Source organism: Pygoscelis adeliae, unplaced genomic scaffold (assembly GCF_000699105.1).
Source record: "Pygoscelis adeliae isolate BGI_AS28 unplaced genomic scaffold, ASM69910v1 Scaffold79, whole genome shotgun sequence".
Classification (NCBI taxonomy): Eukaryota; Metazoa; Chordata; class Aves; order Sphenisciformes; family Spheniscidae; genus Pygoscelis; species Pygoscelis adeliae.
The window spans coordinates 2,335,358-2,351,832 of NW_008825532.1; the positions used below are offsets into that span (position 1 = coordinate 2,335,358).

At 39.6% G+C, this 16,475-nt stretch overlaps 2 protein-coding genes across 4 annotated transcripts in view; both read right to left on the reverse strand.

Annotated features, from left to right (window-relative positions):
* Positions 1–10,985, reverse strand: part of OGT (O-linked N-acetylglucosamine (GlcNAc) transferase) — a 41,040-nt gene extending 30,055 nt beyond the window's left edge. The window contains exon 1 of one of the 2 annotated variants that reach the window (XM_009331654.1): positions 10,979–10,985. The gene's annotated coding sequence lies outside the window, so the exon portion shown is untranslated. The remainder of the gene's footprint in view (positions 1–10,978) is intronic. The other variant, XM_009331653.1, reaches the window with a different exon arrangement.
* TAF1 (TAF1 RNA polymerase II, TATA box binding protein (TBP)-associated factor, 250kDa) overlaps positions 476–16,475 on the reverse strand; it is a 32,877-nt gene continuing 16,877 nt past the window's right edge. Inside the window, exons 22-39 of one of the 2 annotated variants that reach the window (XM_009331652.1) lie at positions 15,700–15,941; positions 14,211–14,424; positions 13,776–13,941; positions 13,397–13,608; positions 13,045–13,153; positions 12,740–12,838; positions 11,824–12,001; positions 10,356–10,423; positions 9,847–9,969; positions 8,671–8,763; positions 8,511–8,595; positions 7,924–7,991; positions 7,726–7,842; positions 4,750–4,875; positions 3,356–3,454; positions 2,923–3,073; positions 1,970–2,147; positions 476–918 (exon numbers count right to left, since the gene is read on the reverse strand). In XM_009331652.1, the coding sequence (XP_009329927.1) occupies positions 702–918; positions 1,970–2,147; positions 2,923–3,073; positions 3,356–3,454; positions 4,750–4,875; positions 7,726–7,842; positions 7,924–7,991; positions 8,511–8,595; positions 8,671–8,763; positions 9,847–9,969; positions 10,356–10,423; positions 11,824–12,001; positions 12,740–12,838; positions 13,045–13,153; positions 13,397–13,608; positions 13,776–13,941; positions 14,211–14,424; positions 15,700–15,941 (2,545 nt within the window). In that variant the 3' untranslated portion in view covers positions 476–701. The remainder of the gene's footprint in view (positions 919–1,969; positions 2,148–2,922; positions 3,074–3,355; positions 3,455–4,749; positions 4,876–7,725; positions 7,843–7,923; positions 7,992–8,510; positions 8,596–8,670; positions 8,764–9,846; positions 9,970–10,355; positions 10,424–11,823; positions 12,002–12,739; positions 12,839–13,044; positions 13,154–13,396; positions 13,609–13,775; positions 13,942–14,210; positions 14,425–15,699; positions 15,942–16,475) is intronic. The other variant, XM_009331651.1, reaches the window with a different exon arrangement.

The window sequence follows — 16,475 nt, forward strand, 5'->3', positions numbered from 1 at the left end:
AGCCGCAGCGGGGCGCGGAGGATCGGCGGGAAAGCGGCGCGTGTTCAAACCTCCCCCCGTTCTATTTACATGAGCGCAGCCGGTGGCACGGCAGAATTCCATACGGAACCCCAGCCCCAGCTGCACGCGCTTTCCAGGCAACTGAGAATGAGGCCTCTCCTGTGAATAATGAGCTTGCCTGAAGACTCAAATTACCGAATTCTGATTTCTGGGAGTAATTGCAACTTTAAAAAAAAAATAGGGCCGCTGTTTACTGAGGTATTCAAAGTAGTCAGGCAGTTATCAAAACCAGTCTGGGTCCACGCTGTGGTCCCAGAGAAAAACCTTCCCTTCTGAAATGAAAAGTGTTTTATAGTTTTTTTTATCAACAGCAGGTACTTTATTCTGAGCAAGCATTTTTTTCCCCGACAGACATGAATGTATCCAACAGGCCAGTATTTATGAGGAATTATTTTACATCTATAAAGAAGATGAAGTTACAACAACCAAAAACTTCAGCAGGGCACGCTTGTCTAAAGCTTATTTTTCACCATTTACTCAGTCACATAACATGTTTTATAATCGATTAAAATATTATATAAAAAAAAATCTACTTCTTGTTAACACAGTCCACGCTACACTGTTCCTTATACCGAACTGGGACAAGAGAAATTCAGGAGCCAAGAGTAGCCCGGGATGACCATCGTATCAGGAAAGGGGGTTTATTCATCCGAGTCCAGGTCACTGTCTCCTGCAATAGAATGAAAGTCCTCGCTGTCTTCCTCATCCTCGGACAGATGGACCTGACTTAATACGCTTGGCCCGCAGCGCTGCTGTTCTTCCTCTTCCTCCTCTTCTGAGATCTCATACCCTCCAATACTGCTGAAACTAGTATCTCTTGTGTTGGATTTTGGGTCTGGTTCTTCATAGCTGCCATAACTACAAGAAAGAAGATACTCTTACTATACCATCATGTCAAATCAGCTGCTGATACCGACAATTCTGTATTTAACTCCTGTAAAAGGTCCCTGGTTTGAAGTCCTTGTGGAACGCCCGGAACCACTGTGCACTTCAATTCTGTTAATGGCCAGCTTTTTAAAATAAAAAAAACAGTTCTCCTGATAAAACAATCATCTACCAGCTTGCTCATCCCTCTCTGATATACTCAGGGCAGGAAAAAACAGATTGCTCCAACACCTTCCATCTGTCACCTTTACTGCAGACAGCCCAATCTCATCATCTTCTCTAGCATTTTCTGCTGACTATTGTCAAGGTACTGGGCTGGACCAACCATTTGCCTGACCCAGCATAGCTACCTGTATGATAAATTATTACGTAAATATCAATAATACTATAAGGGACTGAATTCCACGAGTGGAAAAAGAAGAGAATCTAATGCTAATACTCTACAGAATGGCCAGACAAGGAAGAGTAGGTCAGTATTCTCTCAAGTGAATGCAAAAAATTAAAGCTGATATTGCTGTACTTGTCATTTTCTAATAATGGAACTCCTTCCAAAATACAGAATATGCATATTCCTATTCTTTTGGATTTCAACTAAGTGGTTTCCTTTCAAGTAAGGAAATGCTTATTCTAACAGGAAAAAAACCAAAAACCATGAAGTTAATCAGCTAAATCATCTTTTAACTTCAAAGACATCTTGTAGTTTCCAAGACAACCTATAAAAACCTGTATTTGTCCTGCCTTCAAAAACCACTATGTACAGGAAACTATCTAACTTACAAGAAAGAGTATTTTTTTTAATTTAACTAACATTTTTATTAGTGAAAATCTAACAGCAAAACCAAATTTCTGTCAATAAGTAAATTGCAATTATGATAATTATGGTTGCAACACTAAAACCAGTGACAAAATAGAAGAAAAAATGTGAGATATTCTTCAGCTTTTTATGATAAACACTTCAGAAATCTCTAAGAGAAGGGATTTTGTTTTGAATAATTATTTTAACAAGATTCTCAGCTCTACTTACCTGATATTACTGTCCTCCATAACATGAGATGTCTCTCCACCATCTCCTTCATAAGACATCATGCTTTCTTCATTGTCCATGCCCATTCGTGTGTTCTCTTGAAGAACATGAGGTTGTTTAGGTCTCACTGCATTGGGCTCCACATCCGAGTCACTGCCACTCTCACTCAGTTGGATAGCTGACATTTGGTCACAAAGCAACAGTTTTGTTCTGTCAGTTACATACCCATTGTCTTTGTTTAAAGGCTACAATGTTGACTGTAAGGAATGTATACAAAGTAGTGCCTCCACAAGGTAGCAAAAAGGGTATCTGGGAGGTGATACCACTTACTGAGTACCCAATTCTGATGTTATTCAAAAGCAATTTCATTACCACCATTACTCAAAAAGGCCTTATTTGCTTGTCTACTCTGAATAATTCCCCCTTCTTCCCCCCTAATAATTTTCAGAAGCCATTGCTAAATACCACTATAAGCTTTTCTGCACAGTAAGTTTTTTAGTAAAACAGCGAAATAATCTGAAGAACCTCCAGACACCTCTTCCAGTTCTTGATAACATTGACCACGCTGTTTCATATAAAAATAAATGTTGTGCTTTTACTAAATTGCCCATTCCTGGCTCTGCACACCAAATCATAGTCCCAGTCTTTTCAGAACCATTTGCAGTTTCACTTAATGAAATACAATCACCAGATCTTGTCTTAACTCTGCTTTCTTTTGTGTCCGTACTTACAGCACTCCTATTCCACTTCGTTTTCAGTTCCATTTATGTTCATCCAGTTTTTTCATCTTGCTTTTTGGTCTCTCTTCCTTTTTGACTACTAGACCACCTGGCCTACATATCCCAATTATGCTCTACACTCTCCACTGCATGTTTTTGTGATGGAAGCATGAGATTAGCTGGGTTTATTAACAACCAGTTCCTATTCAACCTTTTATAAAAAAGGACACCTACATGAGAAAGGATTATCTCCCTCTTCATCACTCCCATCATCATCATCCTCTCCATCCGACATGAGCAAATCTTCATAGAGGACACTGGCCTGGGGCTGCTGGGCTGATCCTTCTTCTTCATCAGCAAGGTCACCATCTGCATCTTCAACTTCCTAGGTCATACAGAACAGGGATAGTGAAAATCAAACAACATATAAACTACTGCTGCCATTTCCAGTATATGCCTATTATTTATCACACTGTTCATTCTGAAGTATTCACTCATTTCATAATGCTAACATTTTAAAACTACATTTAAGAGTCTAGCTATTGCTACAAATACTGCTGTCTTTCAGGGTGGCAGACACAGCAGACAGCCCTTATACTATGGAGACTTCTACAAGTATGCAAGTCAATGCATAGACTGTGGCTGGGATTTCCATAAATATACTCACTGGGGCTGGAGTCTTAGGTTTCCCATCATCATCCTCATCAAACCCTTCAATATCTACGTCAGAGTCTTCCTCGCCCAGCCTACCTCGCCCCTGGCGCATCTGAATGGGAACACAAATAGCAATACCACTGAGGAAGGCACTACTGGATATAAACCAAAGGGTATGACTGACATCTGGACCACAATGATGGTGCAGGAGTACAGGGGGGAAAGACAAAAAGAAAAATATATGTATATCACTCTCAGAGCAAGGATCCTTTCTCTCTTTGTTCCAAGATCAGAAAGCACACGGTCTCCGCACACTTTTATCCTGATGTGCTCATCCTTGAAAAGGGAATCTCCAGCCTTACAGCACCAGAGTTCTTTGTTTACCTAGCTATATCTGGAAAATACCACTAGATCTTAAAAAGTGCTTATTTTCACAAAGTATTTTAAAAGCAGACAACAGTTTCCAACAAATCTTCTCCTGCCCTTCTCTCTCCTGTTCCTCCCTCAATCACCATGAGTCCAAGGTAGAGAGGACATGCAGATTGTGTCCCAAAGACTAAAAATGGAAAAGTCTATAAAAAGCTTGAAGACTTCCAAATCTAGAAGGCATTCTCAAAGCTACAGACAGCCACTATAGACAGAACTATTCACATTCAATCTCTGTTTGTCTGGATTGCTCAGAATAGCTGTCACTAGTCTTTCTGGTACTACCTTCAGTCTCATGGCCCTCCTCACCTTCTTCATCCTCCTGGTAATTTATTTTCATGGTCATATTACTGCATCTCATTCTGCTATTCCCTCGCCTCCAACATTTTTTTTTTGTTTAATACAGAATAAAGACTAAGGAAAATTGTTCTGTGGTTACTGTAACAAGTTCATTTATAACGATTTAATACCTTTAACCTGTCTGCTTTTTTTTTCTTTTACAACTATAAAGTATCTAGTGGCAACCATCTCTTCCTAGGTGTTTGTACAGCTTCTAATCGTCACTGGATGCAACCATAATAATCTAATTATCATCTTCCAAATCTGTAGAATATACTTCACCATTTCCCTATTCAGAATCAACAAGGCATGTTAGCCCTTTATAGCATGAGTCACCAGGTTTCTACTCCCAGAAGTAGTGAAGCAAACAAATATCTGGCCTTAGGCAGATTCTTTTCCAGCTTTTGATTCTCTATTCTTTGTTTTGCAGCATCTCAATTCCCTGTGCTCTTTAAATTTTTCCTTTTCCCTGAGAGCAGTCAAAATGAAGGAAATTGCATAACTTCTGAAATGGATTCCCTTCTCTGCTTGGGAAACCTGCTGGTCTTTGTCACCTGTTTCCTACATAGTAATTGCCTCCTTTCACTAATTTGCTTATACAACCCAACTCTCCAACCACATGAAAAAATGGAGGATTCTGACCTGAGTTCCTCGCTTCTCTGGGGTAGTGATGGGAGTGTCCATAGCAGACAAATTGCTCTCATCTTGATAGACTGAAGCATCATGTGACATACTGAGGGAAGTGTTGGTATCATACAAATCAGGTGGCTAAAGTATATGTGGAGACAGGAGACATAACATTCTCAGGCACTGAACTGAGACTAGAACAGTATCTTGAGAGGCAAGACTGGGATTTCAGGACTAAATGCAATATGCATTTGTGTTTATATTATTAAACACTGTTTAATCAAAATAAGCTATTTATTCTTAAAGAACAAACATGGTAAAATACAATAGCTCACAACCTCAGGTTTGAAGTTTGCCAAATAGCAGATTTTGAAATAGAAGTCAGTACTTCTATGCAATGCAATCCTACAGAGGCCAAAATTGTAAATGGACTCCAAAAGGATTAGATAGATTTATAGAGAATAGGCCTCTCTGTAGCTCATAAATACAATGGGTCCAGATGCAACACCAGTTTAAGGTGCCTGAACAGCCAATTGCCAGAAGCAGAGAGGCTTCACTGTAAGAAGGATCACTGTATGTTTGCATCCACTCACTTCTGGTCCCTGCCAGAGACAGAATACTTGATTACATCAACCTTTGGTTTGACTCAGCATGGCCCTTTTAATTTCCATTCCTACAATGGAAATGGTGTTGCAACCACAAATGCTGCTATCAGAACTGGAAAACATCTATCACATATGAAATAGCAAAGCTTCAACTTTCAATCAATTCTATGTAAATCACTGGCTCAAGAGTCCCTAAAGCTGACAAAAGCAAGAAAAAACAGGGGGTCGGATAAAAGCCAATCTGTAGTTTGCATGTCACCTGACCTCTGAAGAGTTAATGAGGAACTACAGATTAGGATTTTGATAAAATGCCCTTATAATACACAGTTTATATATCATGACAATCCTGAAAGTATTAAGAGCAGCAGCAGCAATACCATTTAAATTAGGCAAAACAGGCTTCCTAAGAATTTAAACAGACATGTAAACCACAGACAGCTCTCTACTTGCTGCATTTGCTTTTTATATTCTGGAGTCCAACTCCTGAAGATACATATGGGGAGATAAATATTAGTCATCACAACTGCATTTGAAATAAAGGGAACTAAAGCCAAGCAACCATCACCAGACCTGCCATCTGTGACAAGTTTGGGAGTGTGGGAAGCGCAAGTGTACCTCCAGCCAAGAAGCAGAGGGAAAGGGTGGCTTTCAGATGACAAGTTCAAGGGAGAAGCTCAGGAAGCTCCCTCCTTTAGCAAGAACTGAGAAGGAGCAGATAACTAATAGGCAGTTCACTGCTCAGGCCTCTTCTCCTCTCTCTTGATCACCAACTTGGAAAAAATCAGAACAGGTAATACTGCTTTTGGGAAGGAAACCATCAGATAGAGAGAAGAATGACATTTTTGTCCCTCATTCTCTGAGGTATTGGGATCATCCTTGATTCCATCTAATCTTCCTTGAAATGTGTCAATAGATAGTTTCAACAACTAATCTCCAAAGTCTCCCTTGTAGCCTGACACTTCCCATTGCCAGGAAGGTCTTTTTCCATGATATGTTTCAGTATTCCCACCCCGTTGAATTCAATCATCATTCTAGCAAGTTCTTTCTAGCTTCCTAAAATGCTACATTTTGGGGCTTTTTTTTTTTGTGGGGAGAGATGGATGGAGGGTGTTAAATACTGCCCCAAAATTGTTTGTAGCCTGCTATCCTGGCTCCAGCCATATAATCTTTGTGTACTTATTGCTTAAACAAATTTTAAACTCATTTTTCTCTTAAAAATAATCTTTATAAGTTCTTAAATTGTTCCTGAACTTCAAGCCCCTCTTTTCTGCTCTGACTTTACTAAAATTAAATGCAACTTTCCAGATGTAATCACACCAGACTTGCATAGAACAGAAAAATTATTGGTCTACAATTGGAATGAACAACTGCAAAGAAAGCTTTGCTCTGTCTTCCTATACTGGGTATACAACATTTGAATTTTGATCATTCAGTTGTTAGCAGAGAGATCTTTCCCAAGGCCTATGAACTTCAACAGTTTTTCCAAATAAACAAAAGGCACATCTCAGACACTAGGATGACATTCCCTGAACCATTACCTAATTTATCCGGCAAATTCCAAAGGTAATTTAATTTTTCAGGAATGAACTTGTCATTCCCACTGAAAGTTTTTTTACTGATGTTTTTAAAAACAACCAAACACCCCGAGGCAAGAAGAAGCATTAGGAAAAAAAAAAGCCTAAATAGCTTATAAAACTTTGCCAAATTGTAAACACTGAAAAAGCTGTCTGTCATACAATCTCCAGTATAAATTATGCTTCCAACTTGGTCTATAATACATACAAAATAACTGATACACACAATTGTCTTCTATAAAATAATAATGAAGAGTAAAAAAATGTTATTTCCATTAGAACCAAAATAAAGAAATGTAAAGAATCCCACCAAAGAATGCAGAGGAGTCGTACTTCGCTGACCGTATTAGGCAGTTTCTTTGCTCATAGCAATAAGCCTCATCAACAGTATCCCCACCAAACAGCTCTCTGGCTTCTCAGCACTACAGTATTGATGTTTTTCCCTCATGTTCTCCTTACCTTTTCACTGCTTGCCTTTTGAGGGTTTCTAACTGCTACACTTGCAAAGTCTTTGAAGTTCCAACCAATATTCAGTTGTACCTGACTGTACACAGCTCATCTTGAGACCAGTTTTGCAAGTTGCTTGGGAAATTACCTTCTTTGTCTTAGGTATCTCACTCTCTGAAGCATCATAACAGCTTCTCATATTTATCCTTAAAAAATAGCTGTTAGCACACCATCCAACAAGATACTCTACTAAAAGACAAACTGCAGACAGATGGAGAACAGTAAACAAAGAGGCACCTCCAGATCAAACATCCAGGAGATTGAAACTAGAAGAAAGGAAGTGAAAACTTTGCTTGGTCACTTGCCTGTGGAGTGTAGGGACCAGGGGTCATAGGATCAAGACTTTCCAGATCTGCCTCCTCAAGTGCTGCTTCCTTAGCAGTAGAGATGTCTCTCTCAAGTTGAGTCAGATGCTCATCATACTAAGAACGAAGAAGCTTGCTAAGGTTGCAGAACAGAAAACTCAAACATACGAAAATATTACAGTAGAGTCATCCACATACCTCAGCTAAAGTTTGATAACAGATGTTTACAATCTCCTGGGCTGTTTTTGTGTACTGACTGTCTGGCCCTGTAGTAAGAAACAAATCTCTTTATGCATTCTGACATTTGCTCAGTTCCAGCTACTGAGACAGAAAGGCTGGTTTTGGTTACACAGCTCTCATGACACAGGTCCCTAAATCCCAACACATTCTGATCTAAGGAGAAATATAAAGCAGGTTTCACATTCAGATAACAAAGCACAACCAGTTTGTTCCAGCATTAAAAATATGATTTAGGAGACAGGAAGGTTGTATCCTGTCAATCTCAAGGAAATTCCCAGAAACAAGTCACTGAAGCAGAGATGTGTACTGAACAAGTAGAAAATCCTCCCCAAATGTAACTGCCCCATTCTGCACAAGATGGTAAATAAAGCACTATGTGACAGCGAAAACATCACTGTTCAAGCGTCTCTTTTCTCAGCAAGAAAAGAAAGCAACAATCAAGCTGAGGATTCACAGCTTCAGGCTTTGACAGCACTACGGAACAGGTGCCCAGATGTATTCGTTTAAGTACAGAAGGCAGCTGAAGCCTTATTATCACCACCTACCATTGTACTTAATGCTGTTGGCCAGGATGAGGTTAACATCATGCAGGAAAGTCTCTCTGTTCTGGTATTTGTGTTTGGAGATATTCTGGAAAAGATTGTCACCCAGTAAGTAATCAAATCTAAACATCTCTCAAGTGGCTGCTCAGTTCAAGCTACACACCTTGCGGATAGTCTCCAGATCCATTGGATTAGCAATCACCTTGTAATAATCAGGAACAAACTTTTTGTTAACTGGATGATGAAATGGCCAAGACTGAAGGAAAGAAAACAGACAAGTTTAGAAAGCTTCTGTGTAGAATTTTTTACAGTTTGAGCTACAAATTTCATAAAGCAAGTCTCCAGAACTGATTAACACTGAAAATGTATGAGAAGTATTTATCACAAGGCATCCAATCATTTAGCTTCAGGAGGGAAACAGAAAAAAGATCTACCAGTTGGATTTTTAACTAAGCCTGTTAATACCTGTTTGACAGTAGGAACATGTAATACAAAATAATAATCATACAAAGGACTTTTCTATTTAATATCACTGTTTCCTCCACAACATAACTGCAGTGTCCAGCAAGAACACTCATTGCTTGTACAATAAACAAAGAATATAAACCTAGGTCTGATCTCACAACGGGGGCTATATATACCAATTTAACAGTTCATCATGATGTGACAGCATAGAAAAACTCTCAAATCTGTTTTAAACATCAGAAATGAGAACTTGGTGACAAGAGAGAATGGAACCAACAAAGTTTTAAAGAGGACAGGCATTAAGCCCTCTCTCATGCAGTCTAACCACTACAGACTCTTGTTCCTTCCTCCACCCAGACTCAATACACGTTATAGGTGAGTGACACTGAAGTCCTCATCTGTGCAGTTTTATTTAGTAAGCTTAAGCGTTGGGTTTTTTTTTTTAATACTAACAAACTAGTACAACACTGGGTAAACCTGATCAATTAGATATCAGCCTGTGTTTCATTTGCACCTGAAAACTGTACCTTTGCAGAGTGCTTCAAGACCTACCAAAGCAAGTGCTATAAGCAGCAGGAGAAGAGTATGTTTTATAACGACCACGTTTAATGAAAATCAGTGACTTCACACTAATGGGAGGTTCATACAAGCACTATCCGGGAGTGAAAGCAGCAGCAAAAAAAAACTGGAACTCAGCCTTCACTTCTGGACCTTTGCTGCAGTGAAGGGGGTGAGTACAGGTGTGTCTACCAGTCAGAAAATCACAGGCCAACTCCCTGACAGAGAACTCAACCACAATGTAAATATACAGCCACAGGACTATAATCAGCACATTTTGCACATCACACACACACACTCTACTCAAGCTACATACATCTGGAACTGCCATCATCTTTTGAGTGACAATGTTGTCCAAAATGAAGGAAAAGGCCACTTGATCATCATCATCCAGGAGGGGATTAATGGCTTTTTCTAATCGAGCCAGTTTATCTTCCTTCTGCAATAAAAGTACACATCAGTGGCTGACCCTAGATTAATAACTGTTAAGATCAGGATACTCTGTCCCAGATACTCCCATTGACCCTTTTATGAAGACACTTGTAAATAAGGGGGGGATAATAGCCTAGATATAAGCCTACATAGAAGATAAAGTAACTAGAGTAACAAACGAGCATCTTTTTTCTGAGAAAGACTCTAATGTGAACTGTTTAAAGTTGTAAAAATTCAAATACACCCCAGGATGGGGGGAGGAGTTCCCTTATTCTTCTACTCTCCTTAAAGCCCTGTGTTTTGCCTACTCACATCCTATATCCTCAAACTCCTCAACCACCCCTCACCATCCCTCCCTCTCCACTCTGACCACAACTCATTCACAAGACTTGCCTCTTTCAGCTTTTCATCACACAGGTCCAGCATGGACTGAGATATCTGTGTCAGTGAGTGCTTTGGCCCTGCAAACACACAGCAAGTACAGTGAGATACTCCAGCCTGATTAAAAAGGCCAATTATGTCACAATATGAATTAATCTTTGCTCCTAAAGCATCACTGATTATATTTCTAGCACAGTTGGGAGTATATCCTCAAGTATATTCTCAATACGTACAATTACTGAAGTTTAGTACGGATTTTATATGAGAGAAGGTTATTTGTAGCAAATATTCACACTTCTGGTATATATTCTGTTACAGTTTGGAAACCCTATGGGAAAGCAACTGTGGCTGTAGAAGACTGGCCTCTAAGCCCTCCACCTTTGCCAAACTTTCAGAGTGTAAGTCATGAAATTTCTGTTTCCTTCACTAAATCCAGTCAGTGAAGCAGAACTGCTAAGGAAGGCAAGATGGACATTTATGGAATATTCAGGAAACCACAGCTTTAAATAATTTCATGATTCCTCAGACATGGAAACAAGTATTTGCAACAAAACTATGAAAAAAATTCTCATTTATTAGGACAAAACAGGGACTTAGCCGTCAAAATAATAAAGGAAGCAGTAAAGGCCCAAAACCAGTGCTGTCAGTGTCACCCTGAATGCTGCACAGCCCAGAGAGACTCAATGCAGCTGGGAGGATTTTTTATCTGTCGAATGAATACTTTTTGGACAAAGACCTTTCTATCAGCAGTCAGAATACAGCTGACCTATAGTTGCTCAATGAATCAGCACTTTTGCCCAGCAGATGCATGCTCTACTGCAGAATCTACGCTTTTTGTTTTTTTAAACTAGCTTTCCGACCTTTGCAAATGGGGAAAATTTTATTGCAACTAAGAACCAAAATATGCAAAATCACTACAGTAAACTCTACTCAAAGCTGCACGCTCCAAGGCAATGGCTTCAAAAGGTGTGAACTATTCCTATTTGTATTGCAAGATTCATTCACTAAAGCATAATATTGAGAAAATAAGTTCGCAAGTATCTCCCCACCGATCCATGTCTGAGAGCAAAATGGAAGGACGCTCATAATGTAGTCTACTGAAAACAATGTTTTGCTTAGCTTCACCCTATATGAAGGGGATATGCAGGACTTTGCTTCAGTGCAGTTTGACTTAATACATGCACCAGTGTCTTCAGTCATTGATAGGTCCATAACTGAACTTCAGTTACTACACCACAGTCATCATTTAGTTATTGTTAAATGCTAGGGTCCACTTCTTTCTTATTTATGAATTAGCTCATTAACATTAATATAGTCTTTCAGGTATATCTGGAAAAACATGTTTATTGTTGCCATCTGATAGGTGAATTTTTTCTGCTTTTCTGTTGCTTTCGTTATTTCTGAAAGTAAAAGATCTACACCTCATACATGTGTAACATATTAGCAGAAACACAGTTTCCCTGCGTTGTTAATAGCCTACCATTGTATGTCGCACTGTTCTTAACAATTAGTTCCAGATGTTCTCTGAACTCTTCTCGGGATGGGTACTGCCGCTTACGAACATTTTCACGCAGGGTCTGTAAATCCATGGGCCGAGTAATAATCTTATAATAATCTTTGACAACTTTTGGATTTACAGGTGTATGAAAGGGGTATGTCTGAGGATGAAAAGAATAAAATGAATGCTTATCAACACAGTACTAGCACAGCTAATCTCCAGTTTAACATCCACAGTTGAATAGGCACTAATGTATAAAACCTTTACACAATCAGTGTAAGTGTAATCCCTTAGCTGCACCAGGGAAAATATGATAAGCGCAGCCCCATAGTGGCTATCACTTTCTTCTACAAAATGTTCTTTAATACCATTATGAGAAGAAAAATCTCACAAAGAATTCTCAGATGGTATTTTTGGTTATGCAGCACGCAAGTCAAGAAACTGAACTTTAATTTCTCATTTCAACTCAAATTTTCCATTTAATCTTTTGATTTTGCAAGTTTCTGGTAAAATCTGGTCGGAAACAGTGAAGTACACAATTTTCTTCAGTGCCACATACATTAAAAAAGTATTCCACGTTGCTACATCGAGTGTTATGCATCTTTTTCTGGTTTTGTTGAATGGAAAAAAAAAAAAATCACATCCCAGGTTTTTAATATGTATCCACGCAGAACTATTCAACATTATTTTCTGATATGGATGTTTTAATCTCAAAAAGATTCTGAGCTGAGGTAACTTATGAAATAATGCACACCAACTGTGTGCAGAGCAGGGGGAAATGGGGTGGCACACCATTCACCTGAGAAAAGCCTAGCCTAATTTTGGTGTCTACAACACATAACCTACTTCAACCATATTGCTTAAGACACAGGTTTTTGGTCTCATAGCTTAAACTTACATTAGGAAGATCCCTTATGTCATTGATGATGCCCTCCAAGATGGATGACAGTGTCACCATGGGATCTGTTCGCCGTCGGTGGATAGATTTATGAGGACGCTAAAGAAATCAGAGGCAGAAAAATTAAGGCAGTTCCAAGATGCAAAATATTTACCCACAGAAATCCTAGGCAATTTAATTTATTCATTTACTGGGTAGGTATCTGTGTTGCATGCAGAGGATGCACAGGAGTAGTAAAGAAACTGGCCAGTTGGTACAAACAGAAACAGAGATGCTGCAATCAGCTCAGTAACACTTTCACTCACATTCAGGTAATCACAGTGAACGGTTGTCCCTACTCGCCGCTTCTTCTTTGGAGGAAGCTGCTGTTTAGGAAATTTCAGGACCAGTGACTTCCTGCGAACCTCATCTGCACTAGGTAAAAACAAAAAAGCATAATACTTCCTCCAGCCCTCTTGCAAATCAAGACCATTTGTCCCCCAGTATTGGCTCTAGGCCCATCTGCCATAATACCAAATACACAATTGAAATACTGTAGTAATAGCCTATGTAAAGCCCTGTCACTTTATTGCTGTGATTAATATACATGAGTATTCTGCACTAAGCTCTAAATTGTTTTTTCTTACTACCCATCGGTATCTCTGCTTCTTCCCTTACCTCTCAATCAGTTGTTTTCCCAGGACAATTTTTGTTCCTTCTACTTTGATGAGTTCTTCATTATCATTGTGAATGACTGTTTTTTCCAGCTCTTCCTCCTGCTCCTCTGTCATTGCAACAGGATTAGAAGGTGGGGCATTTGTTTGGTAGTAAAGAGGGCAGAACTTATTAGTCCTCATATGGCCAATTGCACCACATGCTCCACATTTTAGCTACAAAATGTAAGAAAGATTACAGATCAGAATTCATACATAAGCTCCTGGTTTAGAGGCAAAGTATCATTAAAATCCCCTAGTCAGACCTTTAGCACATCACTAGAACAGAAAACTTCTCCAATACCCAAGACCCATTAGCATGCTTTACGTATGGATATGCTTACTTTCAAGTCTGGACGCTCTTTCATCTTCTTGGGCTTCTTTTCTGGAGGACCCTTGAGTTTCTCTTTTTCTTGGTTCCGTTTTAACCGACGTAATTGTTCCTGGATCCTGCGCCGCTCCTTCCGCATTTCCTCACGGTGCTGTTCATCAAATAGAGCAAATTTTCGTCTGGCAAAAAAACAAAACAAACAAAACAAAACACACAAGTTTTTCATCTGAGTTGATGATTTACCAGGTGTTCTTCTGCCAGGTCAATCACTGCACAAAATTTGTAATACCCTCCAAAGGGACAGCCATTAAATCTCTCTCTCTCTACACAATTACAGTGCCGGGCTTCTGCACTCAATTCTACATTTCTTCATACTGCCAATAGAATGAAATAGTCTACAGGCAAAGTTAAAAAGAAAAAAAAAAGAAAAAAATCACATAGGTCATACATGAACTCTTCATCCTTGGTAGTCCGTATTCGGCAGTAGGCATCAATAACAGCAGGCTTCCGAACTGTCTCACACCTCACATATTCTTTCCCATCCTCATCTCTAAACGTGCGATAGATTTTGAGGCGGCGGCCAGTGGCAGAGGAATTAAGGCTGGTTACAGAGGCAGTGTCATCATCTTTGTGAGAGTTTGCTGAGGCTCCTGAAGCTGATGCTACAAGAGAGTGTTTTATTTACTTTTAATTTCTTTCACACTGTAGAAGCATCATTGTTTAAATACAGCAGATATTTTTGGCTTAAAAACTTCTAAGACACAAATTCAGGAAAGCCTAAGCAATAAAAGTCTTTCCCTTGGTTGTTCACGTTCTCTTATCATGACATATATCAATCTGAAACAAAGGTAAGCTACTGAATTATCCACATGGATTATAAAGCCAGAAGGAACAGCTACAGTCAACAAGGACCCGCAGGTGCCTAAGTGCAACCTGTAAGGCAACTGCAACATGGCCCTGCAGATTGCTTATAGTTACAGTGGTGTAGATCATAGGTATGGAGATCTGGCAGAAACTGAAGGTCAACAATTATCCAGTTCTCCAACTAGTGTTACAACCAGTGAGCTAGCCTCGTCTCATGTGACCACAGAATCTTTCCAGCACCATCCATAATCTTGGTTAAGAGATTTTGTTCAAAATAACATTGGATATCTTTTCATAAGGCAACAATCATCAACAAATCTTCCACATATCCCTTACTAAATTATTCCAGTCATTATTTAATTAGTGATTTACTCCCAGCCTGGGTTTCCAACAGCGACAATAATGTTGACACAGATGCAGCAGAGCTCAACTTTGCTCATACACATGAGCACCATCATACAGACAGAAGTTCATTCACAGGTCAAACACTTTTACCTGCCAGTTAGGGATGTGTCAAGTTCTGTTGGAGAACAGAGAATGTATTAAAATTAATACGTCTCCAGGAGATCCAAATCTGGCAGCTGCCCAATTACCTCCCAAACACACTGCTACAGCGCACAGTATAACAGACACTGCTATCAGCCTACATATTGTGCCTATCTGTTCAACATACATAGCTGTGTTTACACACAAGATCCAATTAAGAGTACCATAAGCTGGTTGCAGGAACTATTTGTGAACACATCTTGAGAAAACTACTCAAAAACACTCCACACCCCCACCCCAAAAAAAAGGAAAACTTAAGCAGCAAGCAGCAGTGAATATCTAAAGAAATACCAGAGTAGTTTTATAGTTCAAAATAAGCAAAGCTATGGGGCAAAGAAAACACTTTAAATGCATTTTCAGCCACTAACTGCTCAGGAGAAGGAAGAAGCCCCAGATAAGCATGTCTATACATTCTCCCTGTACGGAATCCACACTCTTCTCTGAGAGGCCAGATGAGCACACTTTGCAGCCTGACACAAAGTTCTGCATCCCTTCCCAGGCACATTCTGGTGGCTGCAGTTACTTACACAGCCCCTTTTTGTCTCTCCTGTCCTTTTTGCCCCTCTCTTTGTCATTGCCACTGTCTTCTCCCAGAAGCATCCTTTGTAATTCCTTTCGTTCCTGCTCTTCTCTTTCCCGAGAGAGCTGAGAACTAGTTTTCTTGTTCTGTAACATATTCTCAATATTCTTTCCCATCTCTTCAAAGTCACTGTCTTCAGCTGAGCTGCTATCTGTGTCTGTTGACAGGATCTCAGTGGATTCCAGAACCCTGAAACAAGAGGCACCTTGAAAGTCCGTTAGTCCCCCCCCAAAAAAAACCCCAGCCTGTTACCTTCCCAGAAATACAAAGGTAGAAACAACGCAAAGGTTTGAAAATTAATGTTGCAAATCACTACAAGAATAGGCATAATATTCCCTTCTCAGTCCTCCTGTAATCCCCATGTCCAAAAGATCAATTGTTCCAAGCCAATCTTCTCCAACAAGTTGATCTCTTCACCATCAACAGTACTATATTCCCTCCCCACTCTCAGGTCTTGGGCCAGAACAAGGAATAATGCATGAATTCTTCCGACAGTTCTGAATAGGACATAGAATTAGTAGCTGCTACCCAAGAAAGAGATGGCAAACTGCTGTTAACAAAAAACAAAAAACCAAAACAAAACAAAAAAGAAAGGAAACAGGGTGGTGAACTACTGACCTGTGGAACAGTGGAACATGTCGTGCCATTATACGTGGCAGACTATGCACCTCATTCTACCTTTCCAAAAGGTCTATGACAGCAAGACACTAAGGCTAACCCATA